Consider the following 27,895-nt stretch of genomic DNA (forward strand, 5'->3'; position numbering starts at 1 on the left):
TTTTGGCACAGGGCTCTGTGGGTGGGTTGCAATCTGTAGGATAGCTCCCAGTTATTTGAGGAAGCAATTGTGTTTAAATGTGTCAACACCTTCCCTAAAGTGGATCATCTCTCCTGCCTCCTTTATGGGAGCATGGGAAGCCTCTGACTGTCTTAAACTGATTGGAGTCTGTGGCATTGAAAGTTTTCTTTCAAAAGAAAGCAGGAGCTTTCCTGCAGATTTTAAATAGATTATTTGTTTTGGGTTTTGTCCTGTTCCCTTCCCCCTCAGCTCTGACTCCTGAGTGCTGCTGCTGTGCATTGCAGATGTTTCCTGGCTATCTCTTGCACAAAGGATGGACTAATGGGAGTTCTTTTTCGCATTATTTTTCAAAACAGGGTCATAAAAATATTCAACTTCTTGTTCTCTGTATCTGGCCTTTTCTGCAGTGGAAGTGCTGAGCACACAAAGTGTTGCAGACCTGTGGAGCACAGAGGGAACAGTTTTTAAATAGGACTTGGTTTAGTGATCAACAATCTGTGCACATGTGAATCTTCTTGTGCTCTTCCCCCCAATGCAAACTCTGTAAACAATACTGATACGAGTAATTAACTTGACTTTCTAAATAATGCAATATCATAATAGACAAAAAATGTCTTCAAAAATATGAGAAAACATTCTTCACTTTTTGTGCTTTTTAATTGTTTCATTCAGCCTATGCAGATTTTCCCCTATTTGACTCAGTTACCTGGCACTGAAGAACTCTGGTCCAAAGCTATCCTTGACTTTAATAAAAAATTCAATATTTTTTAGGTCTGTCTCATATCCAGCAAAGAACTTTATCAGCTCTTGCTACTAACCTTGCAATACTCCTGCCTCCAGAATCCACAAGTGGTATTTTTCTGGGATTATTTTACAAGAAAGGTGGATGATTCCTCCTTTTATTATTTGTGTCTAAGTTTGTTGGAAAAGAGAGATATTTTTTCTAACAGATTGTCCATACATGTAGTGTACTACCAAGCTCAGGGCAAAAAGAAGAAGAGAAAATAATAATTTTCTGTGTCTCTATTGACAAGAGAATAAACATTACATAACTGTATGGATATATTCCTCTTGCTTCAATTTTAAAAGAAATTACTGAGTTATTAACTGAAAAATTCAGACATTTTGAAATACATCATAAAACTCCATTCTCTTAAGTGCTTTGGTGGCAGACAAACTTGGGAGGCAGCTGTAGCTAAAAGTCATTTTTGAAGCCTATTTAAAACATGATTTGGAAAAAATTATCAATTTTTATAGGTAGATTATGACCAAAATGCTTTTGTAATTTACTAAATCAAGTGGTGCATCAGGTATTGACACATGTAATCTTGAAATGATAACCAAAACCCTATTTAGACTCTTAATACATATCATTCAAATTATCTGCAAGTTCAACATGTTTGCACAAAGCTTTTCAAATCATTCCCAGTTTCCAGCTGGGGGCCAGTCTACCATCAAATTTAATGTATTTTCATAATGGGAGCAAAGACCTTTCTCCAAATCTTGTATGGATTGGATAGGATGGAGGTTTTTGTGGATAAAAAGTTCTTTTTCCTCCAAGTCCTGACAAGCCTCCCCAGGGATGAGCAGCTGGCAGTGATGCTTTGCTGCAGGGCAGATTTCTGGAGATGGATTTGCTCCTCACAGCTGACAGCCACATGAATTGTACTTGGCTGCACCACAGCCATGAGATAAAGACATCAAAGAGTCCCTGGCACATCACACAGGCACAGAACAGCTCAGGAGGGACCTCTGGAGCTCATCCAGGCTCATCTCCTGCTCAGAGCAAGCCCAGTTGGAGCAGTGACACTTGGCATCACAGAATCCCACACTGCTTTGGGATGGAGGGACCTTAAAGTCCATCCAGGGCCATCTCTGCCATGGCAGGGACACCTTCCTCTGTCCCAGGGGGCTCCAAGCCCCATTCAGCCCGGCCTTGGGCCCTGCCAAGGATCCAGGGGCAGCCACAGCTTCTCTGGGCACCCTGTGCCAGGGCCTGCCCACCCTCAGTGGGTCTCACTGTCCCTGAGGAAGGAGATGCCACAGCGTCTCTCGGCAGCCTCCTCCCACCTCCCTGCTCACCCTCACAGGGAGAAAATTTTCTCACCTCTCCTCAGCTTTTGCCACGGCCCAACTGGGCCTGCTGTGCCCATTGCCATCCATGGCTCCCCTGGCACAGCCTGATTCTGTCTCTGCTCTCCCACCTCACAAGGCAGAAAGTTCCTCTGACGTCTCCTCAGCTTTTGCCGTGGCCCAGCTGGGCCTGCTGTCCCCAGTGCTGTCCATGGCTCCTCTGGCACAGCCTGGTTCTGTCTCTGCTCCCCCACCAGGCACCTGCAGGCAGCACAAAAATGCCCCTGAGCCTTTTCTCAATAAGGTTGAACAAATCCTGCTGCAGCTGCCTCCCCTCATCCATCACATGCTCCACCTGCCTGAGCCTCTTGGTGGCCTGGCTGGCCTTGCTGTGGTCCTAAAAAATCCTGTTGTTTGGAGATCTCCAGCCATGAGGGGAAAGAATAATGCTGTTATGTGGTTATTCATCTAAATGAGACCAAAGGCCTTAAATTAGGGCTAGGAATAACAGAAAAATCTTATATGTTGTCTCTTTTCTCATTTAGAAGGCTGAACCCAATCAGAGATACACCTAAAAGCATGTGAGAAATTAAGAAAGAAATCACCCAGAAGTAAACACTCATTTAATTCAGCTTAAAAAGAACTAATTTTCTCACTAAGGGATAAATGAAAATGGTGAAAAGCAGGTACTTGGCATAAAGCTGCTCCAGGGTTATACATATACATGCCACACTTCCAATAATTTCAGGCCTGAAATTTTGGGTTACCAAATCACTTATGTTGACCTGGTACAGCACAGTGAAATTTTAGCCAGAACACTAACAAGCTCTGTAAAAAATAATCTCCTTATTCCCCACGTGAAACATATCCTGTGCTGACTCAAGCTGACTCTCTGAACAAGATGGTCTCTTCAGCAAATGTCCAGGTTGACTATTTTAATTTTAGCTAAATTCACTACATCTGCTAAAACCTGTACTGAGCAGGAACAGGAGTAATTCACAAGCAGAAGTGCTGCTTGTACATTCCCCTGTAAAATGCAAGGAATATGCTTTTGATGATATCTCAGAGCAGAGGATGACTTCAGCAAAAGAGATTTAAGGGAAGAAAACTGACAGAAGCTTTGTGACATGGTGGAAAAATATGGATTAAATGTATCAGAGCTGTTGCTAAGAGGAGCTGACAGAGCTGCTGAGATAGCTCAATGACCTGATTAAAGAGTAGCAAGAAACCGTGTTCTCTGTCCACCTCTACAAGATTTCATCATAAATTATTTCATTAACTTGGTGTATAGAGACTCCCTCCCTAAAATAGATGTCAAATTGCCATGTAGGCAATCCTCAGGAATATACAAAGATACCACTGAGTCTCATTACTTGTGTGAAATTGAAAAGAAAAACATCCTTAGGTGTGCAGGCTGAAACTGAGAAGTCAAGAAACGTATTGGATATATGTTTCCATATTGAAACATTATATTGAATATTATATACATGTAATGCAAGGAAAAAAAATAGCTGAAACACTTGGGTCTTCAGAAAGTCTTAGATTGCTGTAAAAGGTCATCCATAAAGTGTGAAAACATCTTATACTGACTTCTGGATATACAATAATCTCTCCTGCTCAATGCCCAGCCTTTTCACTGATCCTCTCACTGTCTATAAATCTTTTACTATCCCTGAAGTTTGGTAGCAGCTTCTTTATTAGCTCATATCTTCAACAAGCTTGACTTGAACCCCCTTATTAAATGCACTTTAAGGCCTTTATACACCTTTTTCTTAATGTAACTTATTAGAAGTTGAATAAGTTTTCTAGCTTCTCTCTATTCCTAGAACATCTCAAAGGAAATCTTGTTAATGTACATTTAATTGCAACAGCTCAGCCTCAGTGTTCTCTATAGCAACAAATATGCATTGGCTGCGTCTATCAAACCTTCCCTCAGCTCCTTCCTTTCTGCCTTTTATGGCCAAGCCTTTCACACAGGTTTTCTTTTGTGCAGTCTTTCCCTCTATGGATCTAGATAGGAAAAGAGCTTTCAATTATTTGGATGAGTTCTTCACTCATTCTGTAATTTCTTTCACGTGCATCCAGCCCATGATGCTGCACATCCTTTGCTTGAATACCATGAATAGGACAGGAGCAGGAGAGCCCAGCATAAAAACTGCAAATTCCTTAGTCCTATCCTCTCATTTTGCATTTTCTTCTTCTTTTGTTTTTTTTTAAACTCTACTTCACATTTTATTGCTTGTACTATATGAAGTCCAAAAGAATAAAGAGCAGATTTTATTTGAATGTTCGATGTCCGATCATAGAATTTTGGCAAAAAAAGAAGAAAAGCTCTCAGAAAAAACAGAGAAAAATGAAATTAATGTCAGGAGGTCTGAGAGGAGTGGTGTGTTGGAGAGGGGTCCTCTCTGAATCATGTTCTACTGACTTTGTGTTACAGCTTTTGCTATTTCTGCACCCTGCTTACATTTAGATAGACCGTCAGTAGCCAACCTGGGAGAATATAACATTAAAAAAAATCCAGTCCATTCATTTCTTTTCAATTTGCACATGAAAACATTCTGTGTACACTATTTCCAACCACACAGGGGACAGTTCTCACAGCCCTGCCTGGTAACCAAGGGATGGGAATGAAAACCTCTCCCCTGTTAAATTTGCTGAAAACGCATTACAGCGCATGCTACCAAAAGAAAGAAAAGAAAGGTGTTTTCAAAAAAAAACCCCACGAGTGTTTCACTGTCCGTGAGAAATCAAGAGCAGGATGGGAAAGGCTGTTTACACAGGCACTCAGCCAGGAAACTGTGCCTGCCACAGATCCAGTCATTCAGGGAGCACATCTCCGATTTTCCTGAGCTCCCTCCCTCCCTCTCCTCTCCGAGCCCTGCAATTCTATGGAGAAACCCATCGGTAGGTGAGAAAACACAGCCAGTCCTGCAGCATGCCTCCAAAGGCTGCCTCTCCTTTAGGTAAGTGCTACCACACCGAGGCCATTTGTAGGAATTTTACACAGCCAGACAAACAAACGCATTCCCTTAAGGAGCCGCGGGAGAGTTCCCAGCGAATCGCCACCAAAAACCCGCCTGGAAGCATCCTCTGTAAATCCGCCGTGAAAAGCAGCCTTGCTAATTAGCAGGCTGGATGGAGAACGCCCTGAGATAGAAAGTCCTGTCACTTTATTTGTGCGTGCTCCCCTGCATCTTAAGGCGCAGCTCGGGCTCCCTGAGGATCATGTGAGGCTGGGTTATATATGGGGAGCCGCGCTGTGGAGCTGCGAGTGTGTAAGCCTGGCAGCTGGGGAGTGTTATGGTTGCTGCTTTCCTGTGCTAAGCTGATTTACTTGTTTAAGGTCTGACCTCATCATCCTGTCAGTATGGATTCCCACCTATACAGCTAACAGCAGCTCAGCATCGCTCGCGGGGCATTCATCACGAGAGAGGCACAGAGCTGCCCGTGTTTGTTCTGCTGCTGCCTTTCCTTAAGAAGAGGAGTTGAAACAGGAGAGATAACAAAGAATCCATTTCCTTCCTGAAAGAATAGGCTTTTGTATTTTTTTTTTTCCTTCTCTCTGGAAAAAAAAAAAAAAAACCATGTCAGTGTCTGGGAAGAAGGAGTTTGACGTGAAGCAGATCCTGAGGCTCCGCTGGAGGTGGTTCAGCCACCCCTCGCAGGGCTCCGCCGGCTCCGGGGGCTGCCACCAGCAGGAAGGCTTCGAGCACAGGGGCACCCCGGTGCAGAGCCGGCTGAAGAGCCACTCTCGGGACAGGAATGGGCTGAAGAAGAACAGCAGCCCCGTGCACCACAACATCCTGGCCCCCGTGCCCGGCCCCACGCCGGGGCACCACCGCTCCATCCACAGCTGGCACCAGCACAGCCTCATCGAGCAGCTGCGCTCCAGCGAGGACAGCAGCAAAAGCGGCGGCACCCAGGAAAACTCCGGCAAAGAGGAGCCAAATAAAACCACGCAGGAGCTGCAGATGATCACAGAACAAAATGCAGACGAGTCTGCAGAGAGGTAGGAGTTTTAAAGTGTGCGCCTGGAAAGGCAGACTTGTTTCTGAGTTATTCCCTAAAAGTGTCTTTGTTTTCAGCCAGAGTTCCTTAGTGAATTCATCTCACTCTGTGTCTGTGCACACCCACACTCAGAGAGAAGGAGCACTTCTTCATCAGAAAAATGAACAGAAACATTGTCATGAAATTGTGATCTTTGCTTAAGGTACATCCTTCCATAACTCTTCCATATGCATACAGCCTGCCAGTTTGTCAAATTTGCTTCATCAACATTCCCAGCATATCAATTCCTTCTCTTGATTTGTTATGTGTGAGTGCAATGAAAAAAAGGAGCCTCCTGACATCCTGTCCTCATTCTGACTTTATCAATGGGCGCAACTTTGACAAATGGGAGCTGCTGGAGGTGCATGGGCTCTGTGGTTGCCATTGATCTCTCAGATTTCTCACTGATTTTCTTTTACTGTCTTCCTGGCAAGTAAAATTAACCTTGAACTAAGTGGAAAGGAAGCATCATTCTTTGCTTTTTTAAGGGTTTGTTTGAAATCCCAGTACTTTCACAGTTTATTTAGTAGGCTAAGACAAATCTTTTCTGCAAGGTCAGGTGAAAAAACATCACAGCTATGAGAGCTTAGAGGTGTAAGCATAAAGGAAGAGCTATTCTTAAGTTGTGAATAACACAGAATACAATGTCAATACCACTTATTTAATTAAGGTTTTTATGTTTTCTTTTTCAAAACTCATGTCAGTATTTTTAGCTTATCTAATAGCTATAGTTATAGCAACATTTTTGTAACAATCATATCATAAATGTTTGACTTGAGTCCTTTCCCCACCTTGGACTCAAGTCAAACATTTATGATATGATTCTTTGGACTGTTTGATGAGATTGCTATCAGTCTTTGGACATAATTTAAATGTATTACATTGCATTTAGATACAAATTTATCTCACTTGAAGTTACAGTTCTCTCAGTAAAAACCAAGCTGACAGCTTGCATATTTTTAGCAGGTATTATTTCTCAAGTTGTGCATCTGCTGTGGGGAACATCTGCAGATGGAACAGCAAAAACTGCATTCCAAAATGTCACTTGGAAACCAGTCCCAGTAGCCAATAGGTACCAGATAAAATCATGACAGAATAAAAACCCTGAGGAAGGACTGTGGGAGTTCTGAGTGTTTCCAAGGGTGCTGGTTTGCAATGGGGAAGCAGCAGACCCTTAGTACAACATTTCAAATGATAGCACAAATTTCCTGAAAAAAATGTGGTTTTAGACACACCTTAGAAGGAAAACTAATTTAATTTGAAGAAAATAAGGAACACTTGTTCATCCAAATAAGATTCTACACCATGTGAAGAAGGAGGTAAAAAATCCCCTAATAAGTTCAGTTTGGGAGGTAATAAACCACTGCCTTCTAAAATAAGATGTGACATTTTCTCCAGCTATATATAAAGTTTCTCCTAAGACCTCCTGAAGTTTTGTACCTTCATATCCATTCCAATTTAAGTTCTGCTCTTGAGCTGTTTGAAGTTGCAGCTTTTAGGATAGTTTTGGAACTGCATATATCACATATTGTTATAGTCAAATAAGTGGGTTCTTTAAGATTTCAGAAAAAGCAATCATTGCATGTTGCAGATTAAAATCTATTTTAACATACATCTTAAAAAGCTGAATTGGTAATCCATTGTTTATAAAATGATTCATGGCTATGAGTTTCTCTATAATTAAAATTTATTTCAAGAAAATAAAACTGACTATTAAGGACAACATAGCTCAAAATTCTTAAATATGTATCAACAGAAATCATTAGGTAAATCTCTGTTCCCTTCCTCTAAAGCATCCAGCACAGGCCACACATTAATTAATACATTAATTGGTTGAATAGAAATGAGATACTGAGAAGAAATAAGGAGAAGCAGCCTTATACCTACATCTACCTAAATCTAGGATGTAAATATCAATATCTGAATATATTGTTTTGAAGAGATGAAAATGTCTCATCTTTTAAATGCTGCCTTTACATCATTCCAGGTCCCCTTTTCCTTTAGAAGTTCCAGATAGTTCCAATCAATGGTAATTAATGGGCTCTGCTGGTGATTGACACACAAAAATCAGGTTTCTGCAGGATCCCCTGAGCCCACACACTGCCAGAGCCACCACAGCAGGAGCTGTGCAGGTATTTCAAATGTCAATTGATCAAATTTCACACCCGCACCTGAGCACACCAAAGACAAATTTACCTTTTACACCACAAAAGCTCTGTACCTTCAAAGCAGCTCTCTCTCCACCAGTGGATTTTCCTCCGCCTGGAAAAATCCCATTTTTAGGTGGATCTAAAGCAGGACTCTGCTGCGTGTCACATGGAAATCCAAAATAGTAAAAAAGGGGGACAATCTGGCCAATTCCTCAACCCTTAGCAGAATATGAAAGCAGTTTCTACTAAGAGTTTAATGCTTCCCATGGAAAACTTTGGAAATGCAAAACCAATATTCTGAATTTCTTGAGAAAAATTTGAGCTTTCTTTCTCTCAAACCTCAGGACTGAATGTTGTCTGTGCTGGACAGAGAGCACCCTGGGGTTTGATGAAATAAGGGTTGTTACTGAGGAGGAAAATTAAATAATAAAGTACCAAACATGATCATCAATGCTCTTATTTCTGCTTTCTTAAACCCATTTTGGTATTCCTGTCCCCAGATTAAATAGTGCAAGACTTAAAGAAACCCCTCTGGTCCACGGGCTTGCTCCTGAATTATATCCCATGATAAGTGACAAAATAAATGAGGCTCAAGTGATTACAACTTATTAGTTTTGTCCCAATCATAACCAGATAATGTGTGGTCAACCAACACATTTTGGGCCATAAATAAATGGTTTATTGGCACAAGGGTAAGGAAAGTTTCTCAGCATCCTGGGGACTGCCTGGCCCGGTGCTGCTCAGGGAACCTGCTCAACCAGGAGCATCTGAAATGCTGGGCCTTGACCTGCTCTGAGATCCTTATGGGAGTTACATCTGTAGTTTGGAAAAAAGATAAACAGCAGACAACCTTAATTTACTGACCTTATCTGATTCTCACCCATCTGCTCCTTGAATGAGGACTGGGACCTCTGCCTGGGTGAAAAAGAGAGAAACCAGCTAAAGTCTGCACAGCCACCAATTTATTTTATTTGTAGAGTGCCTTTCCCAGTGCAGCATTTTCTGATGTTACTGGGGTGATCAGCAAGCTAAACCTGTGGATTATGGCTGTGCCAAGGAAGGGAAAACACCTCCAGAGATTTCAGGTTTGGCTTAAAGAGGAGCTGCAGTGACTGTAGGAGCCCATGGGGAATCACCTGTGGGTGGTTCAGCAGGCAGGGCTGGGGGAGATGAGCACTTGAGCTGTTCTGATCTGACATCGCTGACCTGTCCTGATGGAACATTGTGAGGTTCAGGCTCCTCTGCCAGGGGGAACAGGAAGAATTTCCATTCCTTTCAAGGAAAGTGGTGTGGCAGTGATGCAGAGAGAGCAGCACACACTGGGAGGATTTGGTTGTTAGATCCTGACAGTCAACAGAAACTTTGTGTGCCCCCCATGGACCCACGTGTGCACACACAGACTGACAAAGCACTGAAACCTCAAAAAAAGAATAATTTTTATATTGAATTACTTCAACTACTTCTCTTAATAATTTCTGGGCTTACAGATATTGACTTCTCCATGAGAGCCCTGTGCCCAGCACATTTATTAACATTCTGCCACATTACCACATCCTTTCCTGCATGCCTGCCAGGTTTGTGATTCCACAAGTGTGCTATTGCAGACCTCGTGTGCTGCTTAAGTATTTCCTAGTTGCCCAAAGGCGCTTGGATTTCAATAGTAAATGGAGCATCCATTCACCATTTTTCTCTTCTGCATCTTTTTTTCTAATTATGTGGCTGAAAAATTGCTGACAAACTCTGGCTTGGGACAAATTTTAGGACAAATGTTGTCTAATTTCCCACATGAGGCAAAATATATTTCTAATTAATTCTAATAGTATCTTTTGATGTTGTAATCCAAACAGTCATTACTGATGCACATGGAAACAGATACTTGGGAGGTGCCTCCTCCCAAAGGCAATCCTGTTCTGTGGGGGCTATTTTTGATGTACAGCTATTTTGATAGTTCATCTCAAGACTTGAAAATTCATGGTTTTTTGGTTCTGTCAGACATATGGAAATAACTATCAGATTATTTTCTTCACTGTCTCTGACAAATATATAAACACACACACATGTACATGACTATTTCAGATGCTGTCCCCTATCTGAGGGTTTTCCCTTGAGTTCTGCTTTTATCTCCAGTAGCAGATGACAGCCTTGGCTCCCACTCCAGTGTGAAATAAAGAAAAACAGGTGATAATTTTCCTGGTGAAAAGGGAAGATATGAGTTATCCTCTGAAGCCACAGGTCAAACCAGATTGAGAGAGCTTTTGGCACTGTGAGTGAAGTTCTGGGTACCCAAATAAAGAGTGGAGCACAGGAAGGACTGAAAATGCATCCCAAGGCAGCAGTGAAAGAGAGGGCTGAGGTGTGCCCTGGGCAGAGAATATGATAAAGGGGAAACCTCCCCACACTGCTTCCCTGTCGTGGTAAGAATTCAGTTCCATGAACAATCTCTGATACCCAAGGTAAAGTTTAGAAATGTAAATTCCTAATCTCACATCATGGCAGTCCTTGTTTTTAAAAACAGAACTCCTCCAATTTTATTTTCACTCAACCTCCATCAGTTTGAAAAAACTTTCAAAAAATTTAAGTTTTAACAAGTAAGTATTTTAGAAGCTTGATAAAGAATGCTGGACATGTAGTCAGACAGCATTTCAAGAAAGCTGGACCAAGTAGGTTTAGGTGCTTTCTTGCTTGACTACAGTACAAATTAAGCTAATTAATGCCTTGATCTTCCCCATCAGTGTATATACATATGTGTGTATATATATACACATACATACATACATATATATATATCTATATATATATACACACACACATTGTATAATATATATATATTCTCCTTATTCTTCTTATTGCCACACTTTCCTTGTTGACACCCTTTGCTTATGGCTTGTTTTTGACAATTGCTGCAGGTCTAAAGAGCTGCAGTTTGTGCAGTCTGGTCCCAGAATCCCTCCCCTACATCTCTGATATTCCACTGCCTGTGCCCAGCAGGTCTGTCTGCACTCAGTGGGCAGAGCTGGATGTGCTCCTGTTGGATCTGGCAGTCCTAGGGGAGGGCTGGATTCCTTCTGTGTCATCCTGACTCAAATCTGTTGGAATGTCCTCAGAAGTTGTTTTTCTCTTATCAACAATGTGGTGCTGTTGCTCGTGCCTGCCTTGTGATTCATGTGGAGCTCCTGCCTCTGTACCAGGGTCCTGTTCCCAAACCATCTGTACAGTTTTGCAGTTATTTGTTCCCAAAAGCTGCTGCTCCCAAAAGCAGCACTTTGCACAAATAAATTCCATCTTGTGTTTATCAGATAATGTCTCCAACTGGCTTAGCTGGTATTCAGTTCTGATTTTGTAACCCTGATTTAGTGATTTAATATTCAGTTCTGATCCAATTCCCCACCATACATGCAGCTCTTCTCAGCTTGATCTCCAATTGTAATACATAATATCAAAGATTTCTCTTCATTTTTTAATTAATTTAGAAAATTTATGAGAAGGTATAGAGGAGCTTCAGTGCTAAGTTCCTTAGGAACCCAGTATAATTTATCTTCCTATTTGTCAGTGATAATTTAATGCCATTGATAATTTAATGCCATTTGCCATTGATAATTTAATGGCATGATTTCAAACCAATTTCACCCTTGTTCCAAAATGGGTAACTCCAGACAGTCCTGGAGGCTGAACTTTGCACTGTCTGATACAACACACTGAAAAATAATACTCTTATGTTCAAGGTATACATGACAACTATTTCTTTTCTGTTCTCCATAATTTCTAGTAAAAGCTGTTAATGAGGCACTTCAGTTTACTTTGACATGTTATTCTTGGCAAATTCTTGTTGACTTATGTTTCTAAGGGCTTAGAAAGAATAATTATATGAATTTTACACTGTATAACTTGGCAAGAAGTAGCAACAAGGAAAAGAAATTATGTTTGTGTCTTGTGGAGAATTTTTCAGTTTCCATAGCATTTATAACACTTTAATATCAATTCCAGCAGTATGTTTTAAAAAGATGATTTTCTGCAAGCCTGCAATGGACAAACAAAATGTTCCCTTGTTACCTCAAGGACAAGCAAAAACTAATTTTCTTCTAACAATGATCTTTAGCTAAAGGTCAAAATATGAGTGGAAACTGGATTGTTTAAGATGTTTGTGGCTGATTTGAGAGGGGTCAGAAGTGACATTATTTAATGGAAATTCTCTCACAACTGGTTGAAATAGGGTAGCTGGGGGTAAGCAAGAGAATTCGATATCTAATGTTTGGTTAGTGTGGAAAATCTATAAAGTTACAGGAAGTGGTATCTGATGCAGGATTAAAATCTAAGAGAAAAAACACCTTTTTATTTTTTCCCCGCAGCTGATAATTCACAAAGAGGACCAGGCCTTTTGAGGCCAAGAGCAAATGCACTGAACAGTGACCAATGAATTAATTCTGACTAAACCAATGCTGTGACCTCATACAAGAGCTCTTGGTACAGAAATTAGAATCACAATGTCTCAAAGGCATCCCTGGGATGTATTCCTGCTCTCACCTTCTATTATGACATCTTCTGAAGAACTTGAAAGCAAAAAAATGGGGTATTGAAGTGGGTTGAAACAGCTATTAAAGATGAAAGGAATGAGAAGAATTGTATTTTGAATTTAATTTTATGTTCACCCTGTGGAAGGATTGGATATTTACTCAAAATTTTTTTTTTTCATAGCTAGATAAATAGACTCATAGGAGAATTTAAGCAGAAAAAGAGCACTGGATGTCATCAAGTCTAACCCTGTCTACCCACCAAGAAGTCTATAATGAGAAATAATCTGACTTACTAGAAAACACACACTATTTTACAGGCCTACATTTAACAAGCCTAGCTTTCAAAGATGAATTATTACTGGCAAGGGGAAAAAAATGCCATTTAATAGTAATTTAACAATCTAGGACAATTCCAGTCATTTCAAAACAATTTTTTTATGATTCAATTATCTCCTCATTTTCACTCCACAGAGCTTGCTCTCAGCAAAGACAGCTGTTAAATGACTTTTTAAAGAGTTATTACTGTTCTTAAAATCACTTCTTAATGTCTCCAGAAAAAGTTAAGGAGATGATTAAACACACGTGCCCAATGCAGAGCAGTTTTTACAGACCCTCTGAGATTCTGCAACTGAAAGATCAACAAGAAATGAGATGGTTGGTGAAACATTCTGGGAAAAGGGGGAGAAGGTTTCAAAGTTAGAGCCAGACAGGATCCTAGCAGAAAGAAACTATTTATTTTCACCCTTGGTTTGTGGCTGAATTGTTTACTTTGGAATATTGTACTGAGGAAAATACTAAAATCCTACACATTTAAGAAATAAAAGATTTATTTGTTATAGTCAAGCAGCTAAATTTGCCCAACTAAACTAGACCAGTTTCGTTTAGCTCCTTTCATTCTGCTAGAACAAAATAATTCCCTAATATATATTTAGGGAATGATTATATCAGGCAATTAAATAAGACTGTGGCTCATTTGTTGCGCACCTGTTGGTGTGCAGGGTGAAAGAATTAAAAATGAAGCTGAAGTACTGTGGAGATTCACAGAAAGAGCTGAAATATAGGATATAAACATAAAGAAAATAATCTCTAAAACAAAGTTATAACCAAATTTAACCTCTGTGGCATCAGATTCCCCCCAGTGGCTCCATCAACACAAACTGGAAATTCCCACCCTGCTGTGGCAGCAAATCTGCTCCCAGACCAACCCCTTCCGTTCTTTTCCAAGCAAATGCTCAACAGTAAAACCTCAATTCAAAACAAATTAAACCAGCTAGAACAAGACCAGAGAGCCTGGCTCTTCACAAAAATTCTGCCCATCCAAGAATTCTTAGCTTGAAACATCTTTGATTTCATTGTAGTAATTGTTTCCATCCTATGGGACAAGTCAGGATATTTCACTAAAACCTGTCTGCTGCTCCCAGGGAACAAGAGGAGAACTAAAAGTGTTTATAGGAACATCCTGCCTTCACTTCAGATTTAAGCATGGGCTAGAGCATCTAAATGAATGCAGTTTCAAAGTGTTTTATCAGGACATAGGCACTGTATTCTCATGCTGCTTTACAGGATAAGAAGTTCATCACATTCTCCACTAAAATCCATTTAGGCCAAAGAAACATTTTTAGAGGAAAGGAAAGCAATGGCTGATACCTGGCCCTTCCTTCAGTTTTGTTGTACATATTTTGAAAACCTTGGGACATTAATCTAGATTTCTTACCTGGATATTAACATTTGATTTAATAAATTCAGGTGCTCTCAGCCTAAATTTTTAGATTCATGACTAGGATCTGAAAATCAAGATATGGGTTATGTCTCAGATTTGTTGCCTGTTTCTTTTATTATCTCAGAGCAAATACCTCAGGCTCTTGGTATCACAGTTCCCTCATGTTAAAGAGCATTTTCCTGGGGACACACCAGGAACTGAGCAGGCTTTCCAAACATCGAGGTTTGCTGCACACAGCTTTGCAAAGCAAAGTGGAATTCATGTACACTATGCTAGACCCATTATATTCAGAGTTGCACAATTTATCTTCTCATTATACTGACATCACAGAAATCAAAGCCTGCTGGGACTTCCCATTATAAAAATATTAGAAACCAATATATTCCAATAAAATGTTTTGAACAGCAAACAAAGGCAAGACATTTGAGAAAGTGGACAGCCACTGCCACCCTCTGCCATGCTTCAGTTTACCTGATAAGTCACAAGTTAAGAGGAAAGGAGACATTCTGACAAGAAATGAGCATTTCCAAACCCTGTTCATTTTAATAGAAGTTGGGAAAACGAAGAACCTTTTTGAACAGGGCAAATATACCTTGATTTAAATGGAAACTGTGAGCAAACCACTAAGAAATCCTAGGAGTTGGAGAAAAGCTATTTTAAGCTATTACATATGGTTTGAGTTGCTAGGGAAACCTCTTTTGCAGTGTTCATTTAGCACAGATGCTCAGGAAAGCTCTGTCTCCATGTCAGACCATTTCAGAACCTTGCAGAATGGGAGGAAATAGAGATGCACACACACACACACACAGAGGCAAAAATACCTCGGCAATTTTACCTTAGTCATGTTCCACATCTTTGGGGGCAGCTCCTTCTTCCCCTCTCTGCCACGACCACCAGATCAAAATCTCTGATTCCAAACTGAGAATATTTGCTCAAACATTTCCTTCAGTTTGGCTCCATTGGGGTTCATGTTTCAGACATTCATCTTTATAGAGCTGGAGCTCTGCCTTTGTCGTGCACTTTGTAAAGAGGCAAAGGAGAGGCTGGCTCTTTCTGGTCACCCTTTTGAGCAGGGAGATAAATGCATATTATATATCTATATATCTATACATCTATACATCTATATCTCTCTCTCTATATATATATATACACACATAAAATATTTTGAACAGACAATAAATATATTCCCTGAACAAAACCTGGGATGCTCAATCATGTTCATAACGGACATATAGTGATCATTTAAAGATGAAAATGCTGGTTCTGGGTCAGGACTCTCATTTCTGCCTCACAAAAGTCACTCACAAGGGATTCTCTCCAGCTCATCATTCACTTTAGTGCAAGCTACACCTAAAGGCAGAAATTCCCTCTTGTGCCCTTCCTTACCCCTGCCCATGTCTGTGTGCTGGTGCAGTGGCTTGGGATGGATTTTTGACCTTTCTGAGGTGCCTGACACAGTAAATCCCCAGCAGTGCAGGCAGTGCAGTCCCTGGTGCTGTCACAGGGGATTTAGGAGCAGAGCAAAACAACTTCCTAAGGAAGTTCCAGCCTGGTGATCCTGCAGGAGCCAGGCTGCTCAACCACAACACAACGAGCTGCTGAGAGCAGCACCGAAAGGACAAGGCTGTAAGTCAGGATTAATTCTTTTGCCTTCATTTGTTTTATTCACTTAAAGGATTCCCAATTTTCTGCTAAAAAAGAGATGTAGAGTGGCTTGGTGGCACAAAATGCCAATGAAGTTGCTTGGGAGGCAGCTCCCGTGGGATGCCCCCAAATGTGCCTCTCCCTTCCTCTTTCAAACTGAGCCCAATTACTCCTCAGTTATTTAAAGTTTCCTTGCACTTTTTCACTTAAGGTGAATCCAAACCTGACTTTAACACAATTTAAAAAGTAATAAATTCAGGACTGGAAGGACAATATTTTATGAATAAATGCAATAAAATCCCTGTGTTATTATTTGTATAACCACATTACAATGTAAATTTGCCTCTCTCCAGCCTAGTGATTACTACAGGCACTCTGGGAAAAAAACCCTGTAATAATAATAACAATATAAGCAATATTTTTCACAGTTCATAGCAATTACACACTTTTAGCTTTTCTTTGTTTTTCTTTTGGTTTCATGTGCTACGTTTATTTAGATTTCATGTTTTTATTCAGATTCAATTACAGTGAGTGAGGCTGACACAAACCTTGGCTTGTTGGAGCAAGTTATCATTATTATCTGTCCAGATAAATGCCAAGTCACTAATGGCATTGAGAGAACAGCTTTTATTAAGCCGGGTTGTCAGAAATACTGGTAAATACACCTGATAGTGTCAAATTAAAGCAGCCCTAATGTTCTGTCTGTAAAGGTTGTAAAGACAATTCTCTCTCTGTCTAACAAAGGTGCTGTGGGCTCATGAGTAGAGGTTTCCTCACTAAGGAATTCCTGTAAGGGGCTGCCTCAACTCCCTTCTTTTCTGACCTAGCACAGGAGATTTTCAGTGGACATTATTTCTGACATACCATGATGTACACAATAATAATTATATATATATATATATATAATATAATTATTATATTTTATATAAATAATATTATATAAAAGATATAATATTATATATATAATATATAATATTATAATTATTTATATAAAATAAATTTTTTTTTCAGGTGTTAAAAAGTGCAAGTCAGTGACCAAAGATAAGAACAGGAGCTAAAGCATGACAGTCTACATAATTTATAACATTTAAAATTCCCTCCAGTAAATATGGAAGGACATTCACAATACGCCTGTTTGGTTGTACTGGCTTGAAAAAAATGACCTCAACTGAGCCAGAAATAAATACAGCAGTTAAAGTTATTTGAATTCCTTTCCAGACCCAGGTTTGAGTTATATTTTCTGACACAGAAGCTCAGAAGATAACAACTGGCTTTGAAGAGCACTTTGGTATCAGCATATCTGTACCCAGGGACACACAGAAATATTTGGCTTTAATACAGGGAAACTCTTTCAGGGTGTAATTGCACAATTAAGAGAAAGAGAGAATTGATCACAGATAAATTTATGTGGCTTAAAAAATCTTCAAACAGAATAGAAAACTTCAGTCTACCTCTCATCTCTGATTTCTACCTGTGAGGCTGCCCAGACCTTTAACACATCCTCTTTCCCTCATTTCTAATAAATCTGTAATTATGACAGGGCTAAATAGGTTAAAAATCACTTTTTTTCTCCCCAGTGCAGTAGTGTCTAGCTTTGAATGAGGTATCCAGCAGATCAGCTGAATCAGGTCAGGAGATATTTTGGAACAAGCCTGGAGATTTTTACGTGACTGGGGGTGTTTCATACAGCAAAATGAAATTTGAAGTGGTGCCTTCATCTAGGGGATCGTGTTTCACTTGAAGGGGAAAGCGTGATAAGTCTTGTTATTTGTTAGTTGGACCCAGCTAAATGTAGGAAAGGAAAAATGCAAAAAATGAGATGGCCATGAGAAGCCCAAGAATAGTTTCCCTTTTCCTTTGACGAAAAACAAAAAAGAGGTGAGAAGCGCGTATGAAGGCATTAGTGGTTTGAGGTTTAATAAATCAAGAGATCTGCAGAAATCTCCCAGCAGGGTCCATCCTTGATGAGCTGCGAGGCTCAGATTGGCAGGGGCAGGGATAATTGCTATTGGGACTGTTACTCTCTGCCTTTCAAAGCTCTGCTCACTGCAGGCACAACCACTTCACATTTCATCTTTTCTTGTACGTGGATCTCCCTTTGCTCCTCTCTGCTCCACTTTTCCCAATAACAGTCAAAAGGGACAGCATAAAGCAGGGTCTTCTTCCCCTTCCCATCAGGATTCTTTCTGAAAAGTGCTTAATGAGGGAACAAACATGGAGTTAATTAGCTTCATCTGGCAATAGCCTGGCTTGGAGTGAAAACCAGTTCCTCTTGCCATTGGCCTGTATTTTGTTTTCTATGTCCTCTAAAGAAAAATGCCACGGGCTCAGATCCAGCATTAAGCCATTATTTTTCATTTTGTACATTCTGACAGCTCAAAATCATGCTGTATCATGCCTTCTGGTCACATCATTTTTGTTCTTTAGAAAGATTATCACTTGTTCCCAGGAAGTTGAGCAGGAAATAATCTCAATGAGTTTCTCCTTCACTTTTAATTTCCCTCCAACACAATCATGTACTACAAATGTGAGTTTGGAATTCATGCATTGGAGTGACCACTTGGCATTATCAGAACAAAGGACAATTTTAAGATGATAATATATAAAATACTCCTATCCTTCTACCTGAAAGGTTTCACTCAGTTACTCTTTATTATATAACCTAAATGAACACAGTGTTAATTCTCCTGGAGGATAATGTTCTTGAATGGTGATTTAAACTGGCATTAATGGAAATGATTTCACTTGACCCCTGAATATAGAAACATTTCTATTAAATAAAAAAGGCTGTGCAGGCAGTGCTCTCTCCAGGCTGATTGGATATTGCTACAGCTCCAATTTCTCTGCCACAGAAATAAGGGTTTCTATGCCACAGAAATAAGGGGTTTTAAGTATTTTAAAAATGTTTATAGCAAAGTTTCATGTTCAGATTAGTTCTGTACCAGGATGAGAACCTTTAGAAACTCCTTTCTGTGTACATCGGATTATTCAATGTCTCAATTATCTGCATAAAACAATGAGCATAAAACCCTTTGTAGACATGAGATCTTTCAACAGTAGAAAAACTAGATCAACAATCAAGAGAGTTCACACACTAATGTGCAGAGACTGGAAAATAATCTTGCAATTCCTCTGTTAAAATAATAAATTTATAATTTTCAAAGGGAAACAGCTGTCTGAGGAGAGTGTTTGGATTGATTCATTTTTCTACCTCAAAATCAGAGTAGCCACAGCTGAGAGAAGGCACAAAGGGCTCAGAGCTCTGCAGTTTGGGTGCAGCTCCCATTTCCCACTGCAATTACCCCAACAAATCCCTGATTTCTATTTCTGGGGGGATTCAAAATATCCTAACCCAAATTCACCCTGCTATGAATCATGCTGACATCTGTCTGTACGTTGTCATGTCTGGGGGAAGAACAAAACTTAAATGAGCTAAAAGTGGTTTGCAGTTCATGAAATGCACACTTACACTTCTAATCCCAAATGGGAAAAGTTATTTTAACTAGCACTGACTGAGACATGTGGACAGTTTGTGCTAGCCTTGGCAATAAAAATTGCTAAAACCAGGCATTTCAAGAGCTCCAAACTCTAAAGGAATTGTCAGAGCTTTCAGTTTAGTTGGGAAGTCAGGAGTTCCTCCATTAACTGAAAAAAATATAGATTTAAATTTTTTATTTCTTCATTTGCTACATCATTTTCTATCATTATTACAACCTCACAATAATGTTATGACCTCAGCAGTCACCAACAATTTCCCACATTCTTTTAGGACAAATCTTTTCACCCATACCCTAAAAACCACAATAAAGAATAAAAAATGAAGATGACTCCAGCAGAAATTTGAAGCCAGGGGCTGGGACAGTTACTGATGTACTAAAATTTTATCAGCATCAATTAATACATTAATACACCTTTATCATTATTTTATCTGTGTTCAGAAATGGCTTCTAATTTTTTCTCTCTTATTTCCTAACTGAAATATTTTAATTTCTCAGCCAGCTGCTGGGGTTTAGCTGTGACAGACGCTGGGATTTTTGTAGGAAAGGAGTTTTTGTCAGCAGCCAGAGGGGCAGAGCTCCCAGGGCTGAGCAGAGTGGGGTGGCTGGGGAAAGGGGCTGAGCTGCACTTTTAAATAAGCAATAAATAAAAAGAGATAAAATAAAAATGATGATCTGCACTGGAAATATCTCTGCACAAACCAACAGAACTGGTGGGGTTGCAGTTTTGCCTGGGCACAGCTCCAGCACATCCCACAGAGCTGGAGCCCCTGAAATCCAGAATCTGTGACTGGTGGGGTTTACAGAGCACAGGGAGGACACCCCAAACACAAATCTATAAATGACACCAACAGCTGAAATTGGCTAAAGTGAATTTCTCCAACACTACAGCATCTTAAACAGGCACGTTCTACAAACACCCAGGAAGTGGTCACCATAAAAATGTAAATAATAACCTCAAAATGTAAATAATAGCCTCATCTACACCAACAAAATTAAAATACTCCAATAAATCACCTTGTTTTCATGCAATATTGTGCTTTTAAGCTTATCATCAGGTTTTCTTCTTGATTTAGACACATTGAATGAAGTTTAATAAAACACTGAATTTTAAAAATTATATGGCAAATAAATGGCATTTATGTGTTATCGCATTCTAATTAAATAATGAGGAAATCTGGATTTATCCTTTATATACTGATTAATGAAGAGTGCTCTGCTGATTAGTGTAAAGAGTTCTCCATTATGACAGAAAAGTAATTTAACATCATTCAGAAATGTAAAGAATTGTAGGCCTGGAATGAATCACAAAACTCATGCCATCAATTCTGATTACAGAAAAGATGAAATTGTACCTCCACACACCATTTTTGAGTCCTGGGTTTCTTAGGATTGAGAAAAATCTTGCTGTTACCTGTCATTTCATCCCCTGTGTTTCTTTCAGGTAATTATTTCAACAGAGGTGTAAGCAGCTCTTTGAAAAATAAAACATTCCCCAAAGTTTAATGAGAAAAGGGCAAAAATGCCTCTCTGAATTTAGATTCTGTTCCCTCTCTGAATTTAAATTCTGTTCCCAAAAAATTTTTTTCTTGCTATGATAATAGCAAGGAAAAAACCCATACAATATGCTATAATTACCCATAATAATAATTAAATATTAATAACAATTAAACCTTCTTTCTACCACATGATTTTCTGTAATAAAATCATGGAGCAGCACCAGGAGCAGGATTTGCCTGGAATTCTCTCAGCACCTTTCTGCCTTTGGAACTGAATCCCTGGCAGATTTCAAGCGTGGCTAAACCAGTTATTCCTACTTCTTGTATTTATTTCACTCAGAACCTGCCGTCCCAGCTCAGTTCTGAAAATGTCATGTGAAATAGTGTCAGAAGTCATCCAGAAGGTGAGATGACTTCTGACAATTCGTGTTTTTCTCCCAGTAAGCTTTGGTACCTTGGAAAAAAAAGAATAAAATCCAATTTTCTGACATGATTCATTGTGACCAGCCACGCTGGCTGGTATTTATGTCCTTCTTGTCATCCAGACACTTAATGCTTTTTGATTATTTCTTCAACTTTTCAGTGTATATTTTCTGTTTCAAAATTCCATGTTTCTTTTAAAATGGACCGTATTTTGAGTGTCCTTCACAAATCCTTACAGGAAAACTCTGGAATGATTTCACTTGGGTTTCCACCTGAAATGAAATTCATACAACTCAGTGAGTTCAGAATAATTTAAATATAGATTTATCTCTCCAGGCTAATCCACGTTTTAAGGCTTTATTAAGAATGCTAATTACAGCTCCTCATCCCTGTGAACACCAGCACAAAGATAACGTGAAATAATTTGGGTTCCTGATTCTTCAGACCAAACCATTGATATTTTCCCTCCCTTTTGGAAACTTTCATTCCTGAATACTCAGCTTTTGTTTGCCCAAACCTGTGCACATTTTATGGGAATAAATCTTTATCTGTGCTGCACCCTCAGCATCCTCTGCCAGAATCCCACACCAGACTCCAGGGGGCTTTTCCTGGCTCCTTCCTTGAGGATATTTTGATCTGTGACTTTAATTCATCATTACCCAGTTCTACACTCTGAAGGTCAATATTTGATTCTGACAGTCGTACACTAAGGAAAATATATAAATATTTATCTTTGAATTTAATTTTCCCCATCCATTATATATCTACTATTTCAAATCAGCTGCTGAAGATAAACCAGAAATTATATTATTAATTTTAATGGAGAAATTGCTTTTGCTTCCAGTATTTTTCAGTCTCTGAAGACCTTTGCCTTTGAAATAATTAATTATATTAGTGGTATTTATGGTGTAGTTAAATGTGACTCCAATAAACTTCTGAAAAAAATACCCACGACTAAATGAAATAATTAGACTTTCACTCCCTTGGAAATGATTCTCTAACCACAAATAAATACATGCCATGGGGAATTATTTATTTTCCCCAACAGTACTATCTATTTACAATTGGGATGGCTGAGTGTTATTTGAGGTTTTTTCTGCAAACATCAATGCTAAGTGCAATTTACTGAGGTACAGCACTTAGAGTGCATCTATTGAATCTGAAAAAAATATTTTTTTCAAAAAATAATTTTCTGAAAAACGTTAAAGGATTCTTAAGAGGTAAATAACAAAACATTCCAGAGTATGAATTTGGCACCCAGCAGCTGATACAAAACTAATGAGCATATAATCCAATTTTGCAGCTTTGTCATTGCCTAGGAAGCATTGAAAGAAAACAAATAAGAAAGTGGAGTCATTAAACACACTGAGACAAATTCATTTTTGTAAGTCAAAAATGACAAAGGAAACATATTAGAGGTGAACTTGGTTTTCCCATTTTTCTTTAAAATTAAACTAAGCCAAGCTAAAATGGATTTGAAGTTGTAATAAAGACAGAAACATTTTGCAAAGAGGATGGAAAACTTCTGTGTCTCAATTCAATATTACATTATAATTTGGTTTTTAATTATTTCCCTTGGCTTCTATGAGCTATATAATGAGGTATGATCTTTGGAAATGAATGATCTAACATCTCTATTTTCTGATACTACCAATTCAACCCGACTTACCCTTTTTTTATTTCTCTGTTTTCTGAACTAGATGTTAAATTGTGGATGTAATCCAATATTCTGCTAAATTTGATATGCTAATTTTGTGAAGAGAACTTATCTCTCCTAATCATTTATGAATTTGCATTAACAATATCAAAGACAACCAGGAAATTTAGTCAACAGCTGTCATTATTTCCCAGTTGAGCTTGGAAATTTAAAAAACCAGGTGCTATACATTCTAAAAAAATATGATATTAAACTGAGAAAATGTTTTTCTAAATAATTAGCTAAAGTAGTGTTAAATATTGCAGCACTTTCAAGCTATGTGATATAAATTTATATCAACAAATGCATTATTATTTACTAAAAAAATGATGAATACGAAAAAAAAGATTTTTCTAGGGAAGTGTCAGGAAGGTCTTTCAATCTACATCAAAATCCATATTTACAGGCTGTAAGAAATGATGTTTTGAAAAAACAATATGGGTTATCTATAACTGGGAAAGCTAACAGAATTCTGGAGTGGGAGGAATATATTTATATTGTACATTTCTGTGAAAGGCAGAGAAATTAATTTGTCTCCACTATTTGCATTCATATTCTAAAGGCCATGTACAAGTTCCATGAGCTTTTCATTTGGAAATTTCTCTAGAATTATATGGTGCTCATTAAATTGTCCTTAGATTCATTACTATTGACTCAAGTAGTTTAATGGACAAAGTAAGAAGAGATCAGAAATAACACCTAAAGATGTAATACCCAATATTTCATGCCAAGAGGTATTTTAGCTGTCAGGATCACCGGAAAACAGGATTTTTTTTTTTTAAGGATTCTGTTTGTGAGTGCTCAGGAGGCTGCATTTATCCCATCAGTGCTGTGCAATCCACTCAAAACTGATGGAAGCCAACAAATTCTACACACCCTACTACTAGGGGGAAGCACCTCCTACTACACACTGAAATAAAGTACAGCTGTTTACAGTTTAATAAAGTACAGTAAAGTTTATGTGCAGGTTTATGAATAAAAACTTCCAGATAGCAAAGAGAAGAAGTCACGGTAAGACCAAGACTGTGGGACTGCTAAAAATTTCTGTGCTGCCTTTTGAATAAATTCAACATCATCAGGGTTTATAATGGATTTCTAACGCTGTGTTCATCCCTGGCAGGCTGTCCACCACCAGCAGCTCTCTGGGGATGGGCAGCAATGGCTCTGATGAGTTTTTCCAGTCCTCGAACCACGCAGAGCAAACGTTCCGCAAGATGGAGAGTTACCTGCAGCAGCAGCAGCTCTGCGACGTGCTCCTCATCGCCGGGGACCAAAGGATCCCAGCACACAGGTACAGCCCCCAGGGCCCTTCCTGCCCCTAATTCCCAAAATCCTGCCTCAATTTATGAATAGTTGGTTGTGAATGGAGAGTTACTCTGATTAGTATTCCAGCTAATCACCTTTCATATCTATTATTTTGAACACAATAAAATTCAAATGCAAACTGCCGGCACTGTCCACCCTCTCTTCTTGCTGCTGTCAAATCACAGCAAGATCAGCGAAGAAAATCTGCCCAGATAAGCACTCTGGGAGAAAATTAGATTACTAATTACTCTTTTAACTTTACTGCTCACTGCTGCAAGATTTGACTCCTATGCTAATCGTTTCCGTTGTACACACAGTTCATGACATAATAAAGCTGGATTTTCTGCCTGGTACTGAGATGATGAGGCAATTTGCTGTCCTGCTGATGCCTTGTGAAGGCTGCCCTAGAGCAGAGACTAGATGGAGTTAAAGAATAAAGTAGGGGTTTATTAAAAGGCCTCAATGGATCCACCTTGGGCAGCACAAGAGCCCAGCCAGGGCTGCACCCAAGATGAACCAAAATGGTCCCAAAATGCATGACCAGTCACAAGGTCTGAAACTTTTATAAGTTCTGGTCCATTTGCATATTGGAGTTAATTGTCCAATTATAGTTTTAGGTTATGAAGTCCCATCCTGCTTGTTTTTCTCTCTTTAGCCCACATTGCTTATGCTCCTGGGCCTGAGAAATTTGAGACAAATGAGATTTGGGTCATTTGTCCTTGGTCCCCACCTAGAGCAGGAATTGTTTTGTCTCCCTGCTCTGTGCAGAGAGCTCACCATCCCCTAATATAAAGCCCAGAAATACACACTAAAGCAGCACAGAATGTGAAAAATAGAAAATCTAAAACCCTGAGGCATCTCTGCTAACCCTGCCTCCCCTGCAGGCTGGTTCTCAGTGCAGTCTCTGATTACTTTGCTGCCATGTTCACCAACGACGTGAGGGAAGCAAAGCAGGAGGAGATCAAGATGGAGGGAGTGGATCCCGAGGCGCTGAGGGCTCTGGTGCGCTACGCCTACACAGGTAACCCTGCCCCAGAGCTGCTCCCAGAAATTTATTTATAGGTTTGTTCATTAATATATGAATTTTCATACCAAAGTTCCATTTATAGAAATTTATACATTTTTTTTCATTAATATTACTTCCATACTAAAGTTCTGCTTGTAAAAATTTATTTATATTTTTGTTCATTAATATATGAATTTTCATACTAAAGTTCTGCTTATACAAATTTATACATATTTTTGTTCATTAATATATGAATTTTCATACTAAAGTTCTGTTATAGAAATTTTTTATATGTTTTTGTTCATTAATATATGAATTTTCATATTCTAGGTTGGAAGGGAGTTTAAAAAACACCCATCTCTAACCCCAACACCTTCCACAATACCAGGTTACTCAGAGCCCCATTTTGGGAAAGGTTTTTTCCCTAATCAGGATTTTCTTTTTGGTTTTTTCACCATCCAGATTGGATCTAAAGCTGTTAAAATTCCAATAAAAATGTCCCAATCATTGTATTCAAAATCCACCAAATCCTGTAAGTCAAAATATCTGTTTAAAGAATCCTTCCGCAAGAAAGGAAAAACAGGACATCTCAGAGAAAAGCCAAAGAGCAACAAGGTTTTAAATAATGACAATACCAGGGAAATTACTTAAAACTATCTTTTCTTTTTCTTTTTTTTTTTTTTTTTTCGTCCTAAATGAAAACTGCCCAGGTATCCTCGAGTTAAAAGAAGACACCATAGAGAGCCTGCTGGCTGCTGCGTGCCTCCTGCAGCTCTCCCAGGTCATCGAGGTGTGCTGCAATTTCCTCATGAAGCAGCTGCACCCCTCCAACTGCCTGGGGATCCGCTCCTTTGGGGATGCCCAGGGCTGCACTGAGCTCCTCAAGGTGGCCCACACCTACACCATGGTAAGGTGAACAGCTGGCAGCTTTGCAGTCATCATTACGTACAGAAACACTCAATTTCGCTGTTCCCCACCTCAGAGTTTGGCCCTGTAGAAAGGCAGCCTCAGTGAATTTGAATTTGCAGTATGAGTGGCACCTGCTCCTGCCAAAAAATGTAACAGGGCCTTAACATGGCTCATGTCTAGGGACAAACAGCAATTGGCCGTGCTCAGGCCTTTGATTCCACACAAAGAAGATTCTAAAGCTGCTTTTAAGGTGAGACACTCATAAATAGAGTCAAAATAAAGAATGTATTGGGAAGATTTGGAACGCTAAAAAAGAAGCATGTCCCTGACTGGAGCATAATCCTCCTCTGGCTCAAAGCAATAAATGAATATTCAGAGCACGGGAAACGGAGAAGTGAGATAACTTGCTATGAAGCCAAATTGAGGGATAAATATTCAGGGCAACAAGATGTGCTATCACAGCTTCAAACACACAGAAAGAATGGCAACTGCTAGAGCTAAACAGATATAAAAAGAATGACTTGTTGGGAGACCCATGGCAGCTTTCTGCTTGGAATATTAGGGGAGGATGTCAGAACCAGTTTAGAGGCTTCAAAATGCTGAGAACTCTCCAGCAGGGGTTGTGCCTGTCCACCTGCTGAAGGAAGTGAGAGAGGCATGAGCAGATGAGGGCACTGCTTGTGCTCCTCCCTGTCACAGCAAGGAATTGCTCTGTTTAGCAGCAATTACACCCCCTCTACATGTCAAAGTTTGAAATGGGGCATTTAAGATAGAGGTTTTCTCAGCCTGTATAAAACAGTGCTGTCCTTGCTGCTCCAAACCTTTTTGTACTCATCCGAAATCAGGAAATCCCCCTCTACTGTTGCCTCTTTCCTCCCACCAGTGCAAGAACATGGGGTTAAAATTATGGTCCAGATTTCTGCAAAACTGAAATAAAATCATAGGCTTGGATTTATGATTTTATGACAGTAAGAGATGTTGAGACAATAAGCAACAAAGAGATTATGACAATAATTCTTGTTTATAGTTTTTTGACCATTTGAATCCTCCAGTCTTTCCCAGGAGTTAAACCTTTATTATTTTTTGAAACCACATGTCAAAAATTTGAGAGTTGAGTCATTAGGAACTTCCTAAAATGAAGGATCATGATGACTCTGTGACACTCAGCAGCACTGGGCATAAGTTTTATATTATTTTCCTTGAAAACAACTTCTAGAACCACCTCCTGTTCTGGCATGGAACAGACTGAAAATGCTGCCATGAAACAGGACCTGGACCACAAACCCACCCACCACATTTGCTACTGACATCTTAGAAAGAGAAGAGGAAAACTGCACCTCTGAAATAAAAATCTGTCTCAAACCCTTGCAGAGCCATTACAAAATACCTTT

At 39.4% G+C, this 27,895-nt stretch overlaps 1 protein-coding gene across 1 annotated transcript in view; it reads left to right on the forward strand.

Moving 5' to 3' along the window:
• Positions 1–4,912: 4,912 nt before the first annotated feature.
• Positions 4,913–27,895, forward strand: part of KLHL4 (kelch like family member 4) — a 38,693-nt gene continuing 15,710 nt past the window's right edge. The window contains exons 1-4 of the mRNA XM_054289879.1: positions 4,913–6,106; positions 24,405–24,575; positions 25,474–25,610; positions 26,306–26,502. Coding sequence (XP_054145854.1) covers positions 5,682–6,106; positions 24,405–24,575; positions 25,474–25,610; positions 26,306–26,502 — 930 coding nt within the window. The 5' untranslated portion in view covers positions 4,913–5,681. The remainder of the gene's footprint in view (positions 6,107–24,404; positions 24,576–25,473; positions 25,611–26,305; positions 26,503–27,895) is intronic.

The sequence above is a fragment of the Melozone crissalis genome, unplaced genomic scaffold (genome assembly GCF_028551555.1).
Source record: "Melozone crissalis strain CALT ecotype California unplaced genomic scaffold, PUWL_Pcris_2 ptg000068l_1, whole genome shotgun sequence".
Classification (NCBI taxonomy): domain Eukaryota; kingdom Metazoa; phylum Chordata; class Aves; order Passeriformes; family Passerellidae; genus Melozone; species Melozone crissalis.